Source organism: Tenrec ecaudatus, chromosome 1 (assembly GCF_050624435.1).
Source record: "Tenrec ecaudatus isolate mTenEca1 chromosome 1, mTenEca1.hap1, whole genome shotgun sequence".
NCBI lineage: Eukaryota > Metazoa > Chordata > Mammalia > Afrosoricida > Tenrecidae > Tenrec > Tenrec ecaudatus.
In genome coordinates, this window is record NC_134530.1 from 35,957,372 (window position 1) to 35,983,013 (window position 25,642).

Genomic DNA, 25,642 nt, shown 5'->3' on the forward strand with positions numbered 1-25,642 from the left:
AAAGACATTTGTGAGGAAGAAGTCACTGGTCTTGAACGTGATCTCTGACTTCATGTCTGTCACCACGGCCCTCGTTCTCAGGTCCTGTACTCCCCAAAGGGAGCCCTGGCGGCACGGGGGTTCCTGTGGACCTGCCACCCACAAGGTCAGCCGTTGGAAAACCCCAACCACTCCTCTGGAGAAAGATGGAGCTTTCTGCTCCCAGAGAGAAGTTATAGTCTGGAGTCTGGGCACCGAAATCGTGAGGGTCAGAAGCTCGGCTTTTTGGGGGGGTAGGTCTGGGAAAGGAGCAGCAGGCGCCATCTGGGGCCACGAAGGAGGCAAGAAGCCCCTGAAACAGCCCAAGCAGCAGATCCGGGAAACGGACGGGGCAGAGTAGAGTTTCCAGCAGAAACAGAAAGAAGCAGCCCAGGCGTTAAGAGCGAAGCCGTGGGGCGGACCCCTGCCCACAGGTGGGATGGAGGCACCTGGCCCAGAGTCAGCTCCTCTTGGTGGCTGAGGCCATGGTGACCCAGCTTCCCTCCCTTCCTGTGCGAACATCTGGATTTCCTGCTATGCCATCTGTTGCCCCTGTAGTTAGAACGACGTGCTGTCTCGGAGCCTGCTGTGCTTTCCAGAATAAGCTGTTGGAGAAAAGAAGAAAGAGAGGAATCGTTCGACGGTTCACCTCCGCTCTTCCCACGGAAGCGAGTCCTAGCTCAGCTCGGAGGGCAGAGTGAATCCAGTCCAGGATCCGGCCAGAGCTGCCCTTCAGCCTCTGTTAGGCCCGGAAATCTGTACCTCCCGGAATGAGATCAACTCATCTGAAAGTGAGAGAGAGAGAGAGAGAGAGAGAGAGAGAGAGAGAGAGAGAGAGAGAGAGAGAGAGCAAGCGCTGTAGTCTCAGAAACTCACAGGGGCAATTCTCTTCTGTCCTACAGGGTCCAGTCCACAGTCCCGCGGAGCGACACGTGAGATGAAAGAAGAGAGACAGCATTGCAGTGGGGGACTCGGGGGGCGGGGGAAGCACCTGGAGCTTATGTCAGAGTAGGTTTCTAACAGCCCTCACACCAAACACATGGGCCACGTCCTAAACTCGAATATCCCAAGGCCTCAAGGGGATACTTCAGAGGGGGTACCGGGCACGCCAGGGGCAAGAGGAGCAAACCGATCGTTAAGGGACAAAGCGTCCTTGAACTGTGTACGGAGGACCCGGGATTTTGCATCAGAGAGCTTTCTGTTAGCATGCATGGGGGTAGATGTACCGTGGAGAATCTCCCTTCCCGGAATCCGTGCATGGCAGCGCTTTGCCCATATGGCGGACGGGAGGTGGTGGTGGGGGGGCGCCTCACGCCGGGGCTGGCACACGGCCCTGCGGTCAGAGTGCTGGCAGCAGGCCACCTACACTTCCTTCCAGGTCCTCAGTTTCCCCTAGGTCAAGTTGACTCAAGGGCAGTGAGTTTGGCTCCTTCCTCTTTGTTCCCAATATTTGCATTCCAGTCACTCATAGTGATCGATGCATCTCGATCGTATGTTTGCTCAATTTTAGACTGAAGATGTCGGTAGAATTCTTTGATTTCTTCATCGCTATTTTTTGTGTCCACGTGACTTGAAGGACTTCCAGTACATTAACTCTTCCATGAAAGTGAGTTGAACTGAGTGCTCGGTGCTGCTGTGTGGACTAATTACCTGTTAGATTCCTTCTCGCTGTGTAAACCTATCTTCATAGATAGATAGATAGATAGATAGATAGATAGATAGATAGATAGATAGATAGATAGATAAAAGTGTCCCGGTTTTGTTTCTCTAGAGAACCCTGCCTAACACAAGCACTCATGGCACAGTCGTTAAACACTCTGCTGTCAACCCAAAGGTTGGTGGTTTGAAACCACCAGCCAGAAAAAAGATGTGGCATCTCTAGTGTAACGATTACAGGCTTTAGACCCTATGGGGCAGTGCCAGAGGGTCACTGAATCAGAATTTACTCAAAGGCAAGGGGTGCAGTGTTTTGTTATCCTTTTAATTGTGACTTGGGTGAAAGTTTACATAGCCGATAAGTTGTCCACTCAACAATCCGGACTCATTTTTGTTTCACGTCATTGATTGCAATTCCCAGAAGGTTCCAGCACCCATCCCATGTCCTCCCTGGGTTGCTAGATTCCATCCCTTCTTCTTGCCTGTCCCTTCCCGCTTCCCAATTCTGTCTGCGTGCAGATGCTGCCCTTTTGATCTGGACGGCTGGGACATTTACGGAGTCAGCATTTCCGGCGTGTTGTTCACCCAGCGCTGATTTTCGCTTGGCGGACAGCGTAGCCATGGGGCCAGACCAGTTCTGGGCAGCAAAGGTGGCTAAGGCGACATTCTCAGGGCGTCTACTGCCAGTTCTGATCTTGCCTGGTCTCTGTCTTATAAGGAGTGTGAGCTTGGCTTCTCATCTTACTTCCACTCTCCCCAAGACCTCCTACAGTGTGGGATCCCTTTCAGAGTGAGCAGTCAGCAGTGGCCGTCGGGCACCAGCTACTTCTTCCGACTCACATTGCAGAAGTTGAGGTCCCTGTGCTCAGAGAGTCCTTTGGACTCATTGTCACCATCCAGGCCTCTCGCCCACTGTCCCCACTCAGTTGTCAGCCACATGTTAATCCTGCTGCAGCTGCTGGACACAGACCTGGGCACCAGCTGCCCACTGCTGCTCTCCCTGCAGGCCCTGGGTCCTCTCTGGAGGCCTTGACCTGGCCCCAGCAGGCCACCTGCCATGATCCCACCTACAGCCCAATCTGTGCAGACCCATGAAGCTCTGGGGCCGTGCCCCAGGCCCCCGTCAGTGTGGGTGACAAGGAGACCATAGAGGGAGGCACTGAGAGGAAGATGAGGCTGCCCTCAGGCAGGGGGAAAGCAGGGCAGGCTGGCTTCCACCCTCCAGGAAGCCTGAACCTTCTCAGAAACCACCAACATGGAGCCAAGGGGGCGAGACGAGGGGTTGGTACCAATGTGCCTCCCCATGGGGCAGGGGAGAAGCTACTGGGTCTGGAGGAGACATTATTGGACCTCTTTGAGAACTCCCACCTGGGGGCCACCGCATCCACCAACGCATGTGGGTCTTCAGAGCGGGACGGGGCTCCCTGGGGTCTGCCAAGAGGTGAGGCAGCTCGAAGCTGGAGCCTGAGAGCAGCCTTCTCCCCAGACGAGCCAGTCCTTTCTCACAGCAGGTGCTGTGGCCATGCCCTGGCCCGCTATGCCCAGCAGAGGCCTCCTTCCTGGGAGGATGGAGCCAGGCTCCAAGCCCAGCAGCAGCAGCAGCAGCAGCAGAGGGCACTGTGTTCTTAGACCAGGTGACTCAGGTTCCTCCCATAGCAGAGCTGGCCCTGCTGTGGGCCCGGTCAGTCCTCAGCCGCAGGGACAGGCCCAGCAGGCTTGCCTGAGGACCTGCACAGCTGGCCAGGGCGCTCCATAGTGGCTGGCCGGGATTCCTGTGGGAAACAGAAGGATTTCTCCCAAGTTGTCTCCCCCAAATATGTGCCAAACTTAGCTGCTTGCAGGTGACTGTACACTTGGAGGTCAGCAGAAGTAGGTCAGGGGTTATTCTCCCTAAGGGTTATCAGCCACCCAGAGCAAGCAGACACCACTGTTTATCCCACCACAAGTAGGGCCCACTCCCTTCTGATAAGGATAGTAGTTGTCTGTTTCCTTGAAGGAGACCCCAGAGAGGTCATGCCCACCCAAGGGTGGCCAAGGTTAGGCCGCCATCATGAATCTAGGGCCCGCCCATCTTGTCACATGTCCCTCCTATTCCTATGTGCACACCCCTAGCTCATCCCCTTCCTGTCACGCCCATGCCTATTGTACTGCCCCTTCCTGTGACCTGTGATTACCCATAATCACCACCACCCCCCTCGCCTTGGCTCAGCTGTGCGCAGACCTGGCCGGTAAGATCATGGCCACGGAGGAGGTGAGCATGCTACCATGAAATGTGTCCAGCTCCATTACTTCAATCTCTTTTCTCTCTCTCATGCTCTTGATGACTTTATTATAGTCTTTATGTATCTCAACCGTTCAATTGTGCCTATAGGACCTGCGATTAGTTGTGGGGGGCTGGCCCCCTCCTCCACAGGTGCCCAGTCATGGATGCCAGCGCCACGGAGTGAACAGGGGCTGTGGGATGCAGTGAGAGGTTTCCAGTCCCTTCTAGGTCAGCCAAGGCGGCCTCATAGGAACACCAGGATCCCTGTGGGAATCAGCAGGGGTCATGGACCAGGGACTCAATCCACCAACACCCTTCTCTTCATCCGCAGACCCCTAAAGCTGGTGATCCCTGTCCTGCATTCCCACATGAGAAGGAAGAGCTGTTGGCTGTTGGGGGGGTGGGGGGGGGCTGGAGCAGTTCAAAGGGAGGAGGAGGGCTTTCCTGGTTTGGGTCCCTGAGCCGTGCACACAGTGAACAGGCTTGAGTCCACTCAGAGGCACCTCCCGAGAAAGGCCTGGCAGTCTCTGGAAAGCTCCGCCACGGAAACCCTACTTGGACACGTAAGGGGTCACCATGAGTCCATAAACATAAACTGCAAAGTCAGCCTGTGGTGGGTGGCTCCCCCTACTCCCGCCAGGGCGCAAGGATGTCAATCCCCGGAGCGCCGGGCTGAGGTCTGTGAAGACAGCGGTTCCAAACCAGCAGACGCTCAGAGAGCGAGAGAGATGAACTTTCTACTCCTGTAAAGAGTGGCAGTGTTGGAAGTTCCAACCTGTGCTGGAGGGTCACCATGACGCGATGGCAGGGAGCTCGTTTGGGGGGTGGGGTGCCTGTTGAACAGTTCTATCCAGGGGGGTGGGGCAGTTGGGCTGAAGGTGGGGATGCCCAGGAGGTGCTGGGAGACTTTCTTTGGAATTCCCGGGGGCTTTCCACTCGAGAAGGGGGGTGCCCACGGGCAGTCCCCAGACCTGGCTGCATGGTTCAGGCAGAGACAAACGGGGAGCCTCCTGGGATGGAGGGAGAGAAAGACGAGGCTTAATTTCCAGAGAGTTGCAGTCCTGGGCAAGCCACGGGGGCAGTTCTCCCCTGTCCTCCAGGGCGCTGGGAGTGGAGTGACCCGCTTGGAACTGGGAAGTCGAGGCTTCGGCTGCTCTAAACATGTAAACGTAGCGTGAACCTCAAAGGACAGTCCTGCTCTGTCCTGTAGGGTCACTCTGAGGCCGACTAGAGTGGACGGCAGTGAGTCCGCTTCTGGCTTTGAGATGGGGCTGGTTCTGGTTACCAGGGTCCAAGGGCCCGAGTGGCTGGAGGGATCTGGGTCAGGCCAGGGATGTGGGCCGCCTGGCTTGGGTGCTGTGGGGGCGGGGAAGGTGAGAGGTGGCTCCTGGGGAGCCGAACAGGGACAGAAGGTGAGACCCAGCGGGGCCAAGTCCCGGACCCCCACCTGCTCCGCTCTCGGCCTCAGCTAGTCCGGAGCAGGGCAGCGAAGGGGCGTTTCTCCAAAGCTGCCGCTGCAGTGCTGGGTCCACAGAGCGCGCGCCGCTGGTCCCACCGCATGTCGGGGCTGGCGGGAAACTGCAGTGGTCCCCCCTTCACCCTCAAGGCACTGAAAGTCAAGATGTGGTCCCGCCTTTTAGCCCCGCCCCTCGCCCCAGGTGTCTTTAGCCCCCCCCACCCAGGTGTCTTTAGCCCCGCCCAGGTGTGTTTAGCCCCGCCCCCACCCCGGGTGTCGCTGACGGCCTCCAAGCCGCCTCCCTGGAAGACTGCGTTTTAGGGACCTGCGTCCATTCTTAGGCTGACCCCGAGCTCAGTACATTTTGTGGGGTCGATGAAGAGCATGCTCCCCGAGCCCTGTTTTTAAAAGGACAAATGCAATTTTATTTGAAGCGCCGACCTTAAAGCCCGCGTGCTCCGAGGACCTGACCTGTGTTCCGGTCACTCTGGACTCCGCCCTGCCCTCTGGTGGCAGCCTCGAGCCCCGCGCGAGGACGAGTTCCGGAAACCGGAGGGAGATGACGCTGCCTCTTTTGCATGCCCACAATGCATTGCACAGAGGACCGTTTTCGGCTTAAAACGAGTAGATCTTCCTTTTTTGAGTACTTGGGAAATGAGAATGGTCTCATAGCACTGTCTATAAAAGGGAAAGAAGTCAGTATACGGGGCTCCTGAAGAGTCGCCGTTACTTGTTTAGGAGTAACAGTTACTCGAGAAATGCGTCCCGGGCAGCGCCCACATACTCTGGTTCCTTTCCAGAATGTACTAGTCCTTGGTCCTTTACCAAGGGCGTGCTGGACATGGAGCTGTTTTGAGTTATAAACGGCACAAAACAACAACAACCAATTTTTGGGAAGCCTTGCATAGCCAGGGCTTACATGCAGTGTTCTAAAAGCAGATTAGCGGGGCTGCTCCGAGGTTTGTTTGTCCTCGATGACAATGTATTCAATACTTAAGTTGCAACTTTTTGGTTTAGTTTGTTTTCTGAAAGGCAACTTTTTTAGTTTGTTTTCTAGAAAAGGCATCTGTGTGTGGACTTTTGACACGGAGATTTTGAGAGATGTAGTTTACTTCTGATACCTGGATGTTTATGTCAGTTTCATGGTATTTACGTTTCAGAGGGGCGGTTTTCTTGGAGTTTGCCAATTTTCCTCTTTCCCTCGGAAGCTTCCTGATCATTTTTTATGATGCCTGCTTGTTACTGTAACCACTGAGATAGATCAGTTGTCCTCATTGCTTCCATGTGGGCTCTAGTTAAATTTGCTGCTGACCCCCACGCACAGGAGAGCTGCCCCTGTGGGTTTCCAAGACTGAATCTTCAGGAAATTTCAACGTGTCCCATCAGCTGTTTCTGAACCGCTTGGCTTGGAGGTTAGGGCCCGATATGGAACTCACTATCCCACCAGGGCTGTGCTGTAACCCTGGACGGAGACCGTCCCAGGGACACCAGCTTGCGTCTGCGTTTGCATCTCACCCGAGGGGCTGAAGGGAGTACCTTCAGGCGTAGACTAGCCTGTCAGAAGTCTCCCCACAGGCCTGCAAGCGTTTCCTCTCTGCCCAAAACCAAACCCACTGCCATCAAGTCGATTCCGACTCCTTAAAAAAACAGCTCCCCCTCTCTGTCTTCTCTGCACCAGGAGCAGCTCGCCTGCTACTGCCCCTCACCCCCTAAAAATGTACGCCTGCGCCAAATTCGTCTCCACCCCTTCCCTGGCCAGGAGCACCTCCCAGCTGCTTAGCCGACCACTGTCTGTTTTGGTGCAGAAACGGCCTGAGACACTGACAGACGAGCGCTTCAGCAGCTGGACAGCCCCAGTCCCCATCCCTAGTCGCAGCAGCTTCCAAACCAGCGCCATCTCCAGGGACATTGACACAGCCGCCAAGTTCATTGGGGCCGGGGCTGCCACAGTTGGAGTGGCCGGCTCTGGAGCTGGCATTGGGACTGTGTTTGGGAGCCTCATCATTGGTTATGCCAGGAACCCTTCTCTGAAGCAGCAGCTCTTCTACGCCATCCTGGGCTTTGCCCTCTCGGAGGCCATGGGGCTTTTCTGCCTGATGGCGGCCTTCCTCATCCTCTTCGCCATGTAAAGGAGCCTGCTTCACCTTCCAGAGTTCTCTGTCCCGCGCCTCGTCTGCCCTATATGTCTGCTTTCCCTGTACCTCCCCAGGCAGCCCGGGGAAAGAAATTGGCTCAGGGTTTGACAGAGGGAAGACAAATAAATACTGTATTAATAAAGATGAAGAAGAAAAAACTTACTGCCATCTGGTCGATTCAGACTCAAGACAGGCTAGAACTGCCTCTGGGTTTCCAAGACTGTCACTCGATGGGAGCAGACATTCCCATCTTCTGTGGAGAGGCTGGTGGTCTTGAACTGCTGGCCTGTTGTGAGCAACCCTATGTAGGATTTCTGAGGCTTTACATCTTTATGGGAGCAGACGGCCGCCTCCTCTTTCTCCTGAGAGCCAACTCGTGGGGTTGAACCAGCAACTTAAGATTTCACAGCCTGGGTTAGATGGATTGGAAGCACTGCAGAGGTGAGTGCAGACATGCTTACTCTTTGATTCTGTCCCTTGTTGGAAGATGCCAGAACAGCAGTTCTCACCTATGGGTCTCGACCCTCGCACAGGGTCGCCCAGTTCATCACAGGCGCACAATGGCAGTGATGAAGTAGCAACGAGAATGATTGTATGGTTGGGGGTCCCCACAGCATGAGGAACGGTATGAAAGGTTGAGAACCACTGCCCCAGGTTGAAGGTTGCTGCAGGCCCAGCTAGTCTCCCTGCAGCCCTGTGCCTCAGATGCTTCCGCCTTGGGCAGTGCCCTTGACTGGGACCCTAATTGCTCCCTCACCCCCACCTCCCCCAGGGCCTGTGCGTGTAAGCAAGCCTGGCAGCAGATGGTAAAATGCCGGGCTGGCCTCATGTCTGTTGACAGACACCAACAGACCGGTACCAAGTGAAAGGTGGTCCTGGGCTCGTGTCAAGCAGCTCCCAGTTAATCCGGAACAGCTGAAAGGCAGAGGACCAGGCTCCCAGGAGCGCTGCGCCCCACCCTGGCCCGTCCAACCTTCCATTCGCTTTCTCACAGCCACCTGCGGAGGGCAGACAGCCAGGCACCTCTGCGGCCACATTTACTGGGCGGTGCCACCGGGCAGGGGTGTGGCCTAAGCTCCGGAGCTCCTCCCTGCGGCCCCGCCCGCCCCAGGTTGTCCCTCCCAGGCGGGGCTCCCCGCCACATCCGGACTTGGGAAAAGGCTGGAGGGCCCGGGTAGGGGTTCGGGGGCCACCCTCTTGTTTCATGCACTACCCAAAATGCTTCAACCACACACCAAGCCGGTTATTAAAGTTTTGAAAGGTATTTATTTAAAAACAAGCAGCAGCTTTGGTATTTCAAAACCCAACAATCATCAATTACTAGAAAGTTAACCCCCAACCCCAAAGTACAAACCCACAGGTCTCCACAGGCGACGGGTCAGGCCCGGAGGGCAGTGCGGCCACCCCAAAGGGGTGTCGCCGACCAGCCTCACCAGCTGAGGCCGACGCAAAAGCCACCCAACCAAATCCACAAAAATAAATTAAGAAATATTTGAGAGGGAGCACATTGCATGAGCCTAAGAACAGTTCGTCCTAAACAGGTTTTCTCCCGGGTGGGACCGAGGAGGGGGCGTGGAAGGAGGAGGTTCAGTTTCAAGTATTTCCGTGTGGATTCGTTTTATTGAGCCGAAAGCTTACACCAAGTCCACGGGCCCGCCCCGCCCCCAGCGCGGCGCCGGCAGCACCCCCAACAAGGCACTAAGGCTGGCGGCTTCCAGAGGCCCCCGGGCGGAGCAGCAGGTCTCCGTGCGGTGCTGTGCGAGCGGTGGCCGCCTCTCGGTCCCTCTGTCCCTCAGACACTGGGGTCTTCCTGCGAACGGTGAAAACAAAGCGTCACTGCCGCTGCCGGCCCTGCGCGGCCTGCCCTGGGAGAGGCCACTGTGGAGCCCCCCGCCCCAGCCCGGGCCGTGCTCACTGACTGGGCTGTGCGCAGGCGCACAGACACTCCATCGTGCTCCTGACGCAGGTCTGCGGCCCGAGGGTGGTTCGGACTGTCCCTTCCTTGAGCAGGCAGGGCGCCAGAGCGGTGGGTGTCCGCCAAGGGCAAGAACAGAGGCACCGGTGGGCTGGCCTTCCTGCTTCCCCTCGGACTCCAGCTGTCCTTCAGGCCTGAGAGACCAGCCCTGCCCTGGGCCACCTCTCACTGGCCTGGCGCCAGAAGCCACAAGGCCTCCCTACTTCCTCCAGGAGTGAGGCCTCTCTCCCAACTACCTGAGCAGACAGCGGTCCCCCTCGGCAGGGGGGTGGGGGGGTGTGCAGCACTCTCCCCTCAGCATTCGCCCCCCCCCCTCCGAGGCTCCTGCTCAGGGGACAGCCTCACCCTTTCTCACCCATCCTGGCCCCCCTCCCAGTAAGTCCCAGATCCCAGATGACAGTCCCTGGGGCCATGGGGGTGGGAGCTTGGGGCGCACAGCTGGATGGGGGCTTAGGGCCAGTCTAGGGGTGCGTGGTGGTTATTTATATGCAAGGGTTCTATAGGTCTGCCACCCCGCTCCCTGACCCGTAAGCTCCCTCTGACCTCACTTTCGGTGTCCTCTCAAAGGACACTCCCACCCTTGGGGTGCTGAGGTGTGGGTCAGCCCCAGCGCCCCTCGCTGCCCCGGCCTCACCGCAGCCTCTCGGGCCCGCTGCTGGGTACCTTGCTTCGGAAGAAGGGCTTGGCGCCGGGCCCGCAGTACTCGTTGTAGATGAGCTTGAAGAGGAAGAGGTGGAAGAGGGTGATGAGGGAGGCCACGCTGAACCAGAAGAGGAAGGGCAGGCCAGGGTCCTGCTGGGCCATGTGCTCGTCGTGGGCCAGGATGGCCTTGAGGTGCAGCGTGTGCCGCAGGTCCTGCAGGTGCGTGAGGTCGGTGGAGATGTACAGCAGCGGCGTGATGGGCTGCGTCACCATGACGGGGAAGGTGTGGCCCTGGGGCGCCGAGGTCAGCTCCACAGGCTCGTCCAGGCAGCCGGCCTCGCAGGCGTAGATCTGCACAGGCTGGCCTCGGGACTCCACGGACACGTGCAGGCAGGGCTTGCCCTCGGCATCAGCCAGCACGGCCAGGTTGATGTGGTCGCTCTTGTAGCGGATGCCGTGCAGCGCGTAGCTGTTGTGCAGCACGTCGGGGTCGGCCTGGAACTGCAGGTGGTTCTCCGTGAACTGCAGGCCACCGAAGCTGAGCACCATGCCCTGCATGATGCCCGGAGCGCCCACCCTCACGAGACCCTTGCAGCCCCGCTTCTGCAGGGTCAGCCTCCACAGGTCGGACAGCTGCAGGATCTGCGGGACACTGGCCAGCTGCCCGGGCCAGAGGTTCTCGGCATGCATGGTGGCATGGCCACTGAAGCAGTGATCTTCGTAGTTGAGCGTGGACTCCAGCTGCTCCCGCTCCCTGTGGCTCAGGCTGGGGCTGAGCAGCGGGGCCGGGGCGCAGGAGAGCATGTAGTACAGCGTCAGGTTCACGGTCAGACTGGATGGGGTGTGGGTGTCCGTGATCTTCTTCATTTCCACTCCTGGAACAGCCCAAGGGTGCAGGTTAGGGAGAGGGCTTGGCAGAGGCTGGGATAGGGAGCTACCGTCGGGCAACCTGCCCTCCCTCCTCCTCCTCCTCCTCACATGACTCTGAACCTAAAGGCTTGAACCCTGAAAAGTCTGTTCATGAGGCAATGGGGCCTCCCAGCCTAGCTCAGCCTCCAGGGAGAAGTCGGGTGTCCCCATGCTATGTCCGCCAAGGGCCCGCTCAGCCTCAAACCACGCCCTCCACATCTTCAGCTCTAAGTGCCACTGACCACAAGTGGGTCTGCACTTGGCCATCCGAGAGGGGCTTCGAACCTGTCTTAGTTGGAGCCCTGCAAGCCCCAAGCCACCCCTGCCCAGGTTGTCACCACACAACTACTCAGGACTTGGCCTGGGGGCCCTCCCCCCCCCACCCAGCCGTCATACCAAGGTGCATCACAGGAGCTCCACAGCCCTGGTCCAAGCCCCTTCTCCTCTCATCCGGGGCTCCAGAAAAGGCGGCCAAGTGGCCCTTCCACCAGCTGTACTCTGCACAGCGGCCAAAAAACCCAAACCCACTGCCACCAAGTCACTGGACTCAGAGCAATCTACACGTTGGGCTCTAAAGGCTGTGCATCTTCACAGGCCCAGGTAGCCTCGTCTTTTTCCCCGGCCGCATGGCAGGTGATGGATTTGAACCCTAGACCTTGCAGTTAGCCCAGTGTTTACCCAGCAGCACCAGCAGAGCTTCATGCAGCACCAGAGGGGCCTCTGTTTAAAATGTATTAACGGGTTTGCATTTCATGTCATCAACTGGGTATTCAACAGCTTAAACTGCTCATCAACCCACAGGGACCTTTTGAAAACAGCTATCGGCTCAGCTTCAGCCTGGCTCAGAACAAGATTCTCAGGTCTCATGCAGCTCCATAAACGCCCCAACTAACACTCTCTCTCTCACTCACTCCTGGTCTGCTCCCTGCCAGAGGGCCCTGGCTGACTTCCAGCCAGCTCTCGCCTCCCAGAGTATTCATTACTAGGCTGGCTTCCACCTGCCACTGAAGCGTCTGCTCCTCAGAGAGGTACCCCACGGCCCCTGCCAGCAATGCAGCTAAGGAGAGCCCCCTGACCGCACACTACCCTCGCATACAGGGTTCGTTTCATTCTGTCTCACCGCCCTCGCTTGGAAGCTACTCCAGGGCCTCAATGCTTTCAGAGTTGACCCTTTCTTGGCCAACAGGGGGCAGTTCTACTGCCCTGGAGGTCTGTAAGACTCAGAATTGACTCGATTTGGCAGTGAGGCTGGTTTGCTTGAATTTTATTCTGGACCACCACAAAATGAATAAAATTCGGGGTGGAAATTGGGGATCTATACAAAAGCCCAAAGCTTCAGAACCCTGGAGCCCCCAAATCCCTCTAACCAAATAAGGAGTGTGTGCCTGGCAACCAGGAAAGGCTGCAGGGAGCTGCCACCCTGGGGTTAACCCTTTACAGTCCACCTCTGAAATCCTCACCCAGTTCAACTCAGGCCTTGCTTCAAGAAACAAGTTACAAGACCTGCCCTTCACGCGCATTAAAAACTCCCACGAGCTCCCCGAGGCAGGCGCAGTGAGCAAGAGGTGATGGCAGGCCCAAATGGAGGAAATGAGATTCGGTGCCGGGCCACCCGCTGAACCTGCACCAAAACCACCCCACTGCTTTCCGGCAGGGTCACCCCTACCCCTGCGGCCCGGTCTCCCTCCGCGCCACTCCCATGCCTCACCTGGGCTGAAGAGCTGGGCCCAGAGTCGCCGGTGGTCCTGCAGCAGCTCATTGGCCGGCATCTCCAAGAGCTCCAGCATCTCCTTCCGGGCCAGGTCCTGGAGCGTCTTCAGCTCTTTGGCGGCTTTGCTCTTGAGGGCCTGGGCGTTAATGGGCCCGGAGACGTGCACCACCCACAGCACTGTCTCATCCAGTTGTGTCTTGGGTGCCACCTGGAGCCGGTTCACTAGCTTTTTGGCGGCCACCACCACCAGGTGCACTAGTCCCGAGGCCAACGGCGGACACCGGCCCGAGTAGAGAAGGAACTGGTGGTCTCCGACCTTCTCCAGCGTGCTGGTGAAGGCCCTGGGGGCCGGGCCGGCAGTGGGCCCCACAGTCTGCAGCGCGGCCACGCGCTCCGTGGGGTTGGAGAGTTGGATGCGCTGCAGGTAGACGTGCGGCCGGCCCCGGTGCGCCAGAAAGTCCTCCTGCAGCAGCACGCAGTCGCGGCCGGCCCCCGAAACGAGGCCGGAGGCCGAGGCGGGCCCAGGCGCGGCGGCAGCGGCGGCGGGGCCGGAGCCGGGGACCCCGAGCTGCAGGCAGCGGACCCGGCGCAGCAGGCCCTCCCGCAACAGCAGCACGGCCTCCCCGGCTTCGGCCAGAGCGCTGAGCGGGCGCAGCTGCACGAACGGCACGAAGTCCGGCGCCACGGCGGGCTCCCGCTCCCCGGGGGTCACCCAGAGCCGGTTAGCCACCACGTCCAGGGCCAGGAAGCCGTTGGCCACCAGGGCCGGCACGCCAGGGCCCAGCGGCACAGCTTCGCCGCGCTCCCGCAGGCCTCGCCAGGCACGGGTGGCCGCCTCCAGGCAAGCAGAGGGCTCGGCGGCGCCCGTCTCGCCGCGGGTCCAGGGCAGCAGATGCAGGCCGCCCGCCGCCCGCCGCGCCCCGGAGCCCGCGAACCACAGGAGCAGCAGCAGAAGGCCGAGCAGGCAGAGGAGGCGGCGGGCCCAGCTGCTCGACAGCAGCCCGGGCAATCCCTTCAGCCGCTGCTGCAGCCACATCGGGCCGCCGGGCGCGGGCGCGGCGAGGGGGCGGCCGCCGGGCCCGCCGCCCAACCCACCGGCCCGGCCGCCCGCGCCTCACTCCCCGGCCCAGACCACGGCGCCCACCCGGCCCCGGTCGCAGCCGCCGTAGCAGCCGCCTCCGCCACTTCCTCCTCCAGCTACGAAGCCTCCGGCCGTCAAGCGCCGCCGGCCGTCAAGCGCCGCCAGCCGCCAAGCGCCACTGTGCCTTTTGCGACAGGTGGAAAAGAGGGCGGGGAGGAGAGGGCGGGGCGAGCCCGGATGAGGAGGCGGGGCTACGGTGGGGGCGGCGCGCTCCGGAGTGACGTCAGAAGTAGAGCCGGGTACGGCAGTTCGGTGTTAAAGGCAAAAGCGCCTATTTGCTACTAGAGACTCCAACAGCTCAAGACTTTAACGTGGGCCCTTGGGGCTACGATTTGGCCTCAAGCAAGCGGTTCGGGCCTGTCCCCCTCCTAGAAAGATGAATTAAGTGTGCAGGGGCCTGTGGGGGTTTTTGAGAGTCAGAATTGAGGTTTGGGGGTTTCGTATTTTATTTACGAGCCCCTAATAAAACGATTCAAACAAACAAAAATATCTTAAAATGACCTAAAAATAAAAGTATGTAACTGCTCTAAGAATAAACAAAAACCATGGACGTTTGTAAAAATAAAGAAAGAACATATTTTGGAAATGATGATGGCAACATAAGTACAAATGTGCTTGATACAATTGATGTACGGATTGTTATAAGAGCTGTAAGTCCCCAATACTAAAATAAACAATAATTGCAAATAAAAAATAAAATAAAACAAGAATACAGCACAAAACTTGTTTTCCATTGAGAAAAACTATTCAGAAAAACATCCTATTGTAAGCACCACCATACACCCCCATCCCCACCCCACCCATGCCCCGACTTGGAAGCCAACACCCTGGATGAGGGTCTGTAAATCAACACCCATATGCCGCTAACTGAGCTTGTGCAGGAGGCTCCACTTTCACTAAACAATGGGCCTGGCCTAGAACAGTGGACCAGAGGTGAGAAGGGCAGCTCTTGCTCCAGGGTACAATTAAGGAAGAAAGGTCCAGGTGAGGAGTGGGGAGGGTGCAGCCCTCCCGTCCTGAAGGAGACCCGAACAGAATGTCTTGGCAGGGTGGAGAATCTGGTTTCTTTCTCTCCCACCTGAAGGCTTCGTGATGCCAAACCTGAATTTCCACTTATTAAATAACACTAGACACTAGCTGTCTCATTCAAGTACTTTAAGAATCGGTTTTAAGTCATGACTGATCAATGGAAACAGACATGTAGCTTTGTGTCTGGGGAAAGAATCCGATATGAGCACAGAGGGGGACAATGGGGTGATTGTTTGCACATGGGATCTGGAACATTCCAAAGCCAGGCGGCAGTTGCTAGTTGTTGAAAATGAAGCAGTCTCTTGGGGTGTTGTTTTGGGTGGCGGCGGTGGTTGTTGTGGGCTGTGAGCACACAGATGGTTGGAAAGGTGGCATTCTCTTGGTGTTGCTTATTGTCAGCTCTGAATGGCGGCCACCCCGTGTACAAGACCCCGTGTACCATTACTGTGGCCGCTCCAGTATCTGCGGGCCTTCCAACCTAACCGGCTCCTCTTCCGGCACTGTATTGTATAATATTCTGTTGTGGATTTTCATTACCTGGTTTTCAGAAGTAGATCGCAGGTCTTTCTTCCTCGTCTGTTTTCGTCTGGAAGCTCCACGGAACCCCGGGTCACCCTACTGGTATCAAAAATAATGGTGGAAAAATAATAACAATAATAATAATTAATAATAGTGTCAGAGCACCATGCAAGTCAGCCTAGGACGAAAGGACAAGTGGCCACTCTGGTAGAAAGTGCCCATCCAGGACTTAATTGCTAATAAGTTTTGTAGCCTGGAGTGGGCTAGCCAATTCACTAACTTCCAGTTAGGAAAAGAAAAGTTCCTTTTAGACGGTTTAACCAGCAGGGAGACTGACAGCAACGCAGGCTGTCTTAAGAATGTCTCATCTGAGATCAGAATACACAGAGAATATATACTTTCACTTTGGAGTCACATAGAGAGGTTTTTCATTGACTCCCGTCTCAGGATAACTTTGGGAAATTAGGGTTGTCTAGGAGTTAAGCAAATAGAACAATACGATTCATTGTTGTTGTTGTTTTTGCCAGTCTCAGGATGGCTCTTGAATAACCAGATCTGAGGACCTCGCCTTTTGGTCACTAACAGGCAAATAAGAGAAGATTCCCAGAGTTATCCGGAGGCTCTTCCAGGTGACATCCACACCCAACCTGTTTGTTTCTGAGCGATGTCGTCTGCTAAAGAATTCCATGGAGACCACATCAAGTAGAGTAACTTATGCTACACAGGGCTATCCAGGAGCAAGCCCCCTGAGTACCCTTTTTGCCCCCTCTAAGACTAGCATCAAAACATAAACACTATTTTTAGTTCTCATGCCAAATCTACAGGCTCTGGAAGATGTTCTTGGGTGTGCAGGAACCCACGGGCTCCAGTTAGGGAGAGGTCAGTCCAGCCAGGTCTTGGGAGGCACCGTGGAGGGAGAGCTAAGAACCAGGCCCGTCCCCTGATCCGACTGTTTCACAGTAAGTCGGTTCAGGTAAAGCGGTGTGGCACTCAGTACCTGCTCAGTGAATTGCATCAGGTTGACTCTGCCTGTTGGGTGCGCAGAGTCGAAGGATTTTCAAATGTTGCTCTTCCTCCAACCAACAAAGGAAATGGGCAAAAGAGGAAGAAATCAGGCAAGCCCTGTCAGGGTGAGGGGGTCCCCAACACTCGGACGGGTCCTCAGGAGCGACTTTACGATTGTGGAAAGCATGAAAGACAGACCAACAGACAGCTGGGCACTGCATTCCATGTCAGGGCTGAGAGAATGTATTTTCCAACAGGTATATATATATATATATATATATATATATATATATATATATATATATATATATATATATATATATGAATGTATTTTCCAACAGGTATATATATATATATATATATATAATGGGGCTTCCATAAGGCATGCGTGTTATACAGCTACATCAGACATGATCAATAGGTAATAACATAAGCATAATAAGCAAGCAGTAAGATGAGTCAGTGTCTTGACCTAGTGTTAGCTGACTACCTGAGCCTTCACCAGGTGTGTTGGCTATAGCACCTCATTGCTTATGTACAGACAACCTTTAGGCACTGTGAAGTAGCCAGACACAGAAATGATTCATCTTATATGGTAGCTCCTTTTTGACAGTTCCTTTATAGGAGAATTATTGGAGGGACTCGGTCCAGTCCTGAGAATGTGTATTAAGATTTATTTCTATCTCATAACCGTGATAGTCTTCCCTCACCAGACCTGTAATGATGAGCATGGATGACTTAGCCGCACGACATTCTCATCCAGGCCCTCAGTTTACCACAAAGCCCCTCATGGGCAGCTGCTCTCCAGGCTGACTCCACGGAATTCTTTTTCCCCACCTTCCCAGACAAGCAACGTCCTGTGCCTTTAAGGGCCTACAACACGGAGAACACGGGCTGCACGTACCAACAGGAACATTTGGATAGCAGCCAGCCCTGGTTAAAGGGACAGGCCCTCTTGCTGGATGAAGCTTGGAGCAGGTTCAAGATCTAGCAATCTAAAAAATAAAACTGTTAAAAATAGATCAAGCAATCTGATGAAAGGAGAAGGGAATCGCAGCCAAACGGGTGGAGGCAGGCTGGGCCAGGGCGAGACCTCCCCCTGCGGAGGGCAGTGTCCTCAGACAGAGTGAGCTCTGCCCCTTCCTAAGGAGCCCTGCCGCAAAGTGTGCACGAGCTGGGCTGAGATCCTCCTCGTCGGCGGTTCAAAACCACCGGCTGCTCCATGGGAGAGAGTGGGCTTTCTGCTCCCATAAACAGTTACAGTCTTCATTGACTCCACGGCAGTGAGTTCATTTTTGTTTTTAACTCGCACAGGGAATGTGTCCATGGGAATCCCAAGGATTCTTTCCGGCCACAATGCATCACCGAGGGCCCTAGCAAAAGAGGAGGGAGAACCGGCTTCTGATCCTGTCTCCCTGACTCTACAGCAGTCATGGGGGGTGAAGCCTGTGGCTTCACTTCTCTGACCCCCCCCGCCCCAGTCTTCATTTTGCAAATGGGGGAGATAGGCGCCAACTCACAGGGCTCCTTTCTCCTCCTCTCGGCTCACCCCTGTGTTTCCTTCTGGAAGGTTCTGGAATCTCCATCTGTATCCTCCTGAACTCAAAACATCCGGGGGCGCATTCTGGCACCAGGTCTGGTCGCCAGCTGCAGAAAGGTCCCCGCCCTGGGTCCCCACAGGATGTAGAGACTCTGGATCTTCGTGCTCCAGCTTCTTGCCCCACTTCCTTACCCATGAGTCCCTTTGGGCCTCCTTTCAACCCGCTGTCCAGTGAGATGATCGCTAAGGTTCCCTGGGACCGTGCCTGTCTTGTCAGAATAACCGGGCCAGCTGTGTTTAGATTGTACCAACAGTATTTCTACATTGTAAAAAGAAAAGGGAAATATAAAATACGAATGAGGAAATAAACACTACACATTACCCCAGCCCCTGGCAGTGGTCACTGTGAGTACGTGGCTGTAATTTCCTTCCAGCCCTCTATACATTCTGCTAAGCCAAACCGAGCCCTTGCCAGAGAGCTGATTCTCACTTGACCCTGTGGGCTAAAGGGTTTTTATTATTTTATTTACTTATTCTCCCTCCGCCCCATAGGTTTTCTTTACTGTAAATCTCTACAGAATTGATGGCCAGATCTTTCTTCTTCAGTGCTGATTGGCCAAACTTTGACCGGTTGTAATGCACAAACCATGTACACCACCCAGGGACCTATCAACATCTGTAAGGGCTTACCTGTTCTAAATGGGGTCATTCTGTATACGCTACTTTCCCCCACTTAACATCCTGTTGGGAGCATATTTGTGCTGCCAGAGCAGCCAGAGCGCACGGCTGCTTTGTGCTTCCCCAGCACCTGCAGACGGCTGCCTGATCATTCCACCCTCACAGGAGCCCTGGGACATGGCCCCTATTGCCCTCATTTGCAAAACAAGGATCCTGGGGCTCAGAGAAGTGGCGTCCAGGGCTCCACATCATTTGCCACCTGCTCTGCCAGCCTGAACCACTTCCTAGGGAGTCTGTCCCATTCTAACCCTGGCCAGGACTCTACCCACCCCCACTGCTCTGAGTCTGAAGACCCTCTGAAGCCTCATTTGCTGGAAAGAGCCCCAAAGACCTGCCAGGGGTCACTACCCAGGAAGTGGGGGGACTGTTTTCCCCAGAGGTGGCTACCGCTAGCCACCATCTGGTTCAGGGTTTCCTGCTCCAAACACAAAAACCAAACTCCTGACCATCAAGTCAATTCTGACTTGTACTGACCCTATAAGACAGGGGAGAACTGTCCCTGTGGGTTTTTGAGACGGTAACTTTTCATGAGAATAGAAAGCGTCATCTTTCTCCTGCATAGTAGGTGGTAGCTTTGAACTGCTGACCTCTCGGTTAGAAGCCCAACATATAATCAACTAAGCCACCGGAACCCCTACCCTGTCTCTAGAGTTATTTATTGGGCTTTGGAGAAAGAAGCCCCATCTGTGAAGAGGCCCTGCATTCATTCCACAATAAGCCCCTCAGGATGGAGACCTTCCTGGGACCCAGAGTCCCTCCTCTTGACGCCCAGGGACACAAAAGCAGATTAAATGATTCCTTTCTGCATTTCTTTCTACCACAACCTCATGGCAACGGCAGCAAGTACCTCTGAACACATTTGCGTCCGCCCTGGACCGGGGCCCCAGGTTCTAGCTGTGACGCTCTGCTGTGGAAGGCCTCAAGATCAAAGGTGGAGAAAGCAGAGGCATTGCTCTGCACTGGGCTAGCATGCAGCGGAGGACGGGGCAGGAGGCAGTCCAGGTGGATGCTCACCCACTGACGGCCCTCGAGCCTGCCGGCCTGCAAGCCTGGACTCCCTCCATCTAGGTTTGGGTTTGCTCCACTGTGTGACAGGATCATAACAATGCCCATCTTTTGGGGACTCTGCTGTGTATCAAATGGGGAAAATGAGCTACTTAGAAAGAGCTACAGAATCGGGAGGGATTTTACCCAGTGATTAGGAGTCGGTATTATCAGGGCCCAAACCCAGACTCTGCAAGTACTAGCCGTCAGATTTCAGACAAATGACCGCGAGTCTCTGCGCTTCGGTTTTCTCCAGGGCCAAATGGAGAATAACTGGGGAAAGAATGACATGAAATAGAAGTTGAGGTTTCTTGTGTGTGTGTTGGGGGGTGCTTCATTGCACAAGACCCCATGAGTAGATGCTCTTTGGTCTCCCCTTACAGTTGAGTAAAACAGAGGCTCACAGCTGTTGATACTACAGTGTGGGCATAGGCTCGGGGTACAGACATTGTGGTCGCCTCCCGGGGCCCAAGGCATGGTCTTCTCCATCGCATCCTGTGCATGTGAATGCTGGACATTGAATAAGGGAGACCAGAGAAGAATCGATGCCTTTGAACCGGGGTGCTGGCGGGGACTACTGTAAATACCACGGACTTCCAAAAGAACCAACAAATCTGTCTTGGAAGACAGCCAGCCAGAGTTCTCCTAGCAGGTGTGAGTGAGAAAGAAGTCACCAGACTGGTCCTTCTTCAGCAGAGAGCCAAGCGTCCTCAGGGAGTTTCTGAATAAGCAGGGCACCCACGATGACCTTGAGAACAATCACCAGAGCTCAGGGACCTGGGGTTTGGAATGTGGGAGCAGGACGAATTAGGAAAGTGGGGGAGAAAACTCTTAGGCAACATTAAGGGAAAGTTTGTCAGTCCATGAGGAACCGGGGAAAGGGGCTTGTGAATTAGTGGATAACATATTTCCAGAGGGGCTGTGAGACACACCCCCACCCCGTTTTTGGCCTCATTTGTCTCTGGGCTTGGGTGCCGGATTTAGCAAAAAAGGCTACTTTCTCCATAAAAGTGAGTCCAGATTGGATTTCTTGATCATTCGCCGTTAAAATCCACCGTTAGCCCATTGAGAAACTCCTAAGGGCGAAGGCAATCCGCCCCAGTACTCCATCTGACAGACCCATCTGGGGGTACGGCCCAGATTAGGGGTGTATGCTCATCTGCCAGTTACCAAGAGGAACCAATCAGGGGTCCGGGGTTTGGACAACCTTTCTCACAGAGGCAAGGATGGCGAGACTTCATCGCATGTACTTTGGACTTGTTGCCAGGCGAGGCCAGTCCCCGTGGAGGGGGTTTGGGAAAAGAGGAAGGCTCTCGACCAGATGATTGACTCAGAGGCTGCCACCACGGGCTCAAGCCCAGCAACCATTGTGAGGATGGCGCAGGCCCGGGCAGTGCTGCATTGCGCGGCACAGGAGGAGGGACCCACTGATGGGCAGCCCCGGGCACAGCCGGCCCTGCGCTTTCCCTCCGCGCCCTGCGCACGGAGCCACCTGGGAGGTGGGGGGCGGGGCTTGCAGAGGAGCGGGGCTGGCGGAGGCGGGGTTTGTCGAGGGGCGGGGCTGGCGGAGGGGCTTGCTGAGGGGCGGGGCGGGGCTGGCGGAGGGGCTAGGGCGGGGCGTGTCGAGGGGCGGGGCTGGCGGAGGGGCTGGGGCGGGGCTGGCGGAGGGGCGGGGCGGCGCCCGGGCGCGCCGAGGAGGCAGTGGCCACACGGAGAGGCCGGTGGGGAGGGCGGTCTGCGAGGAAATCCTTCGCCCGGGGGCGGGAACGGGGGGGGCGGGCGGCGCGGCACCGCCCCCGGGGCGGGCCCTGTGCGTGGCAGCGGGACCGCGGGCGCGTCTCGAAGTTTCCAGCCCTGCGAGCGAGGGGCGCCTGGCAGCCCGGTGCCCAGACTGACTGACCATGAGGCCCCTGCTGCTCCTGGCCCCGCTGGCCTGGCTGCTCCTGGTCGATGCAAAAGGCGACGCCCAGCCGGAGGGTGAGACGCGGGCCGCGCGCGGGAGGGCCGGAGCGGGGGCTGAGCGCGAGCCGGTCTGGGTTCCGGCCTCCTAGCGACTCACTTAGGGGTGACTGGGGCAAGTCGTGTCCCCTCTCCGGGCTGAGGTCCTCTGATGAGTGTCTCACCTAAGGGAGGGTGAGAGTCGATGTCCCCATTCAGCACCCACCCGCCGACTGCCATCAAGTCACCCCGACTCCTTAGGGTTTCCGAAACCTCCGCGCCTTAAGGGTGCGCTGACAGCCTCATTGTTCTCCAGCCAGGAGGCTGGTGGGTTTGAACTGCTGACCTTGACGTTAACACGTGGGCTCCTTTCATGCTCCCAACCCAATGCCATCGATTGAATTCCAAAGTATAGTGACCCTATAGGTCAGAGTAGAACACCCCTTTGGGTTTCCCGGGCTGTCTGTCTAGCGGGAGCAGACCTGTGGCTGAGCTTGCGGTGAGCAGCCCAATGCGTAACCCACTGCACCCCTAGAACGCTCATGTTTAGCAGAGAGGATCGAATAATACCGATAACCCCTCCTACTACGATTGCTACTGCCGGTGGCTGTGACTGTTGGAGCGCAACGTGCTGGCTCTCCACTCCCCAAGGACCCTAGGAAGGAGGTCTCAGCCATTCCCGTTTCCGTTTCAAGCTGAGCCACTTACCCACGGCCCACGGTTTGTGTGTCCTGGGGCCTGCATTCAGATGTGTGTCTCCTTTCAGAGCCAGTGGGCTTGACTGAGGGGGTGGGGTGGTGATGGTGGTGGGGAGGGACTGATGGGGAGGGGTCAACTGAAGCAATTTGCACTTTGACCTGTGGCCTCTGCCATGTGCTCCCCACTTCACCCCCACCCGTGGGTTTCACACAGGAGGAAACGGAGGCTCAGAAAGTAAAGCAATTGCTCTCAGTTATCCACTGGACTCCTGGTTAGCTCCCTAAGCAGAGTACATCTCAAAGTGCACCCCACCCCCCACCCTCCCAGTCCCTTGGTGAGCCACCCCAGAGTCAAGGAGGACACAGATCCCAGGTCGCCTAACAGAGCCATCTGTGGAACCTTCCTTGGTGGTTCCTGTTCCCCTGGGTGCCCCCCTTTCCTCATCTCCTGGAGAACCTGGAGCTTGAGCAAGGGGGAGGAATGGGACCCACCTTTTCTGGAGAACCTCCTTTGTGTCAGGTTGAGCCCGAGGCCACACGTTCCCTGTGACAAAGCCCTAAGGTGCTGGGTCCCCAGGGTTCCCTGCTTTAGGCTGCACAGTGGGGGGTGGGTGATAGGTCACTCCTGGAGCTGTGTGTGAGGGGTCAGCCCAATGCTTGGCCTGGAAAGGCCCTCAGCAAAGCTGGTTTCCTCTCCTGGGCTCTGCGCTGCCAGCAGGGCTCTGTGAATGGCAAAAGAATCCAGGGAGGGAAGGGCACTCATTGGTCCACTTGCTGGCAGGGAGCCGCGAGCCCTTCGAGAAATCCCCCTCCCCGTCCCCTTCTGCCTCTCTTTCCTCGGCTTCTGCTATCATGAACTTGAGCTCCTACCACCCCAGAAGAGAAGTGAGATGCATCCAGCCTCCTACACAAGCCCAGAGAGGTCAGGCAGGGTGGGATCTTCAGCTGGTGACAGGGCATGGAGCAGAGAGACCCCTGCGAGGGGGATTCAGGGTGTCACCAAGCTCATCTAACAAAGATCCGAGCAGAGTAAGCACAGTTTCTAGACCTGGGGCTGTCGGCTGCCGGACCTTTTACTTCCCTGCCCCATCTAGACACTCCAGATCAGGAATCCTTTTTCCCATTTGGGGGTTGGAGAAGCTGGGCCCTGGGCTGAGGTTACCACAGCTGATTGGAAGAGTTGGTGGACTCAAAGGGACTTATTCCCTTTGGCCCCCATCTCCTAGGGACCCTCAGCTACTTGGCTGAGAGGGCGGGGGTGGGTGTGTTTTGGCGGGTGTTTCTTGCAGCTCATGTTGAGCTGCCCACTGATTGGTTAATGCTGCAGAATGAGCACCCCACAGAGGCCAGCTCCTCCCTCCCCTGGCCAGGTGGGGTTGGGGGGCCTGGGCCAGCGCCATATGCTGGGGTGCATGGACAGCTACTGAGTATTCAGTGGGGCCACCCAGAAGTGTACCTGTCTGTCCTTCTGGGCACCATGAGGCTCAGGGTGGGGATGAGAATTTGCTGTGGGCTCTTGTGGGATGGGTGGTAAGGGGGCAGTGGACAGCTTGTCCACTAGACAAGGCCCATGGACTTGGGGTGTGAAGTATAGAATGTCATTTTTCTCTAATGTAGCTTTCTCTCTTAGGGAGCTCCCTAACTGAGGGAGGAGGCAGAGCTTCTTGCCTCTGTGGACTTCCAGTCTGATAAGGGAGTCTTGAACCTATGCTTTCAGGGCCCTGTATCTGAGGGAGGGATGAGGCCTTGCCCCTTGCTGGGGGAGCTCCGAGGCCAATGGGAGAGACAGAAACACGCTGTCCCCAAAGCAACATCCAGACAGACAAATGCCCAGAGGGCTGAGTGGGATGGTTATGAGGTACCCTTATCCCCTTGCAGAGGCAGCTAGCTGACCCTCCCCTCTCCCCTCTGGACTGAGTCTTCCCTTTGGTTTGGCTTTGGTTTGGCCACTGAGAGGGAACACCAGCTGGGACCAAACAGTGCCAAGTTCACAGACCTGGAACATGAGCCAGGTTTGGCCAGGGTCCTGGTCCTGCTGTTCCCCAGCAGGGAAGGGGGCTGTCAGGAGTCAAGCTGCCCCCCCCCCCCCGCAGAGTGGTGGAGCTGGTGGAGTGGCATCAGAGGAGACCTGAGACACAAGGAATAGTGGGGGCCAGATCCGGGAGAACCACAGTTGGCTCCTGGGACTCCCCAGGCCTGTAGTTGATGTATGACTTCCGTTCCAGTGCAGGGAGGGGGCAGAAGGGGGAGGATTCCCACCTCCGCACAAAGCTGACCGAGCTTGTAGAGACAGTGCCTCCAGACCCAAGCAAAGTGGGCAGGTACCGGCCACTTGGCTCTTGAGTTGGGACTGCTTCTTGAGGCGGGCAGAGTGGGGGCAAAGAACACTGAGTCTGCCTCCAACCCTCAGCCTTCCCCTCTGCACCCCAGAGGCCCTTGTGGAGCCCTGCCTCTTCCTGGTGGGTCCTCTCCTCCCCAGAGCCGTCCCTCCTGGCCCACACCCTCCAGGCCCTTGTATGACCTCTCCGTGTCCATCTTGCTCTTTGCCCCACCCCCAGGGCAGCAGCCACCCACTTCCAGCTTCCTCTTTGGGGGAGTGGGGTACCTGTAAGAAGAAGCCACGCTGCCCATGAGTAGGTTCTGTGCTTGCCTCACGTCATCCTCACGAGAGTCGTCTGAAAAAGCAGGCTAGGAGCACGTGATTTGTCCCATTTACAGAGGAGAAACTGAGGCCTAGTGAACCTAATTTGCTCAGCCATTTTGCCCGCTCTACTGTTTCTGGTATATCGCTCTTGTGCCTGGAGCGCCAGCCTTGCCATCTGGGGAAAGCATTGGACTTGGGACAGTAGGTACCCTGGGCGCCAGGCCTAAGGTGGGGGGTGGGGGGTGGGGGCTGGCCTCAGCCCAAGGCAGGCTTTGTGGATCCAGAAAAAAGGCAGGTAGGCGGGGCTCTAGCCCTTGCAACCCGAATCCTCCACTTTGCCACCATATGGGTTGGCCAGAGCTCTGGCGAGGGCCTGCCAGTGAGTCTGGAGGAGAGCCGCTACGGGAAGTCTGGGAATGCCGGATTCTGTCTGCAGCCGGAGTGTCTGGCATTCTGCCTGGCCAGCACTTGAGCCTGGGCATTTGGAATACTGCTCATCCCCTTCTCTCCCTACCCTTCCGTGACCTTGGGCCGGCTACTCTGGTCTGCGCCTCTGTTTTCTCACCGGTGAGCTGGGGGGC

At 56.6% G+C, this 25,642-nt stretch overlaps 2 protein-coding genes and 1 pseudogene across 4 annotated transcripts in view; 2 read left to right on the forward strand and 1 right to left on the reverse strand.

The window, feature by feature from the left end:
* The first annotated feature begins 7,075 nt into the window (after positions 1-7,075).
* Positions 7,076-7,551, forward strand: LOC142433202 (ATP synthase F(0) complex subunit C2, mitochondrial pseudogene; annotated as a pseudogene).
* Positions 7,552-8,771: 1,220 nt separating this feature from the next.
* Positions 8,772-13,982, reverse strand: KIAA2013 (KIAA2013 ortholog). 3 transcript variants are annotated; one of them, XM_075550886.1, is made up of 4 exons: positions 12,763-13,982; positions 10,167-11,020; positions 9,448-9,529; positions 8,772-9,338 (listed from the first exon to the last, which is right to left on the reverse strand). In XM_075550886.1, exons 1-4 carry the CDS (start codon positions 13,799-13,801, stop codon positions 9,163-9,165), a joined length of 2,151 nt encoding a protein of 716 aa, XP_075407001.1. In that variant the 5' UTR covers positions 13,802-13,982; the 3' UTR covers positions 8,772-9,162. The 3 variants fall into 3 exon arrangements, with proteins under 3 accessions (XP_075407001.1, XP_075407007.1, XP_075407012.1); XM_075550892.1 differs by having other exon boundaries at positions 9,444-9,529; XM_075550897.1 differs by lacking the exon at positions 9,448-9,529 and having other exon boundaries at positions 9,120-9,338; positions 12,763-13,980.
* Positions 13,983-21,525: 7,543 nt separating this feature from the next.
* The window catches only part of PLOD1 (procollagen-lysine,2-oxoglutarate 5-dioxygenase 1), a 32,857-nt gene continuing 28,740 nt past the window's right edge, over positions 21,526-25,642 (forward strand). The window contains exon 1 of the mRNA XM_075550902.1: positions 21,526-21,758. Coding sequence (XP_075407017.1) covers positions 21,683-21,758 — 76 coding nt within the window. The 5' untranslated portion in view covers positions 21,526-21,682. The remainder of the gene's footprint in view (positions 21,759-25,642) is intronic.

Excerpts from the sequence above, each read along its gene's own strand:
- KIAA2013 (XM_075550886.1), bottom strand. The coding sequence starts at position 13,801 with ATGTGGCTGCAGCAGCGGCTGAAGGGATTGCCCGGGCTGCTGTCGAGC. Across the intron at positions 11,021-12,762 it reads GGCCCAGCTCTTCAGCCCAG|GAGTGGAAATGAAGAAGATC; the intron begins GTGAGGCATGGG and ends GGGCTGTTCCAG. Across the intron at positions 9,530-10,166 it reads AGCCCTTCTTCCGAAGCAAG|GAAGGGACAGTCCGAACCAC; the intron begins GTACCCAGCAGC and ends TGCCTGCTCAAG.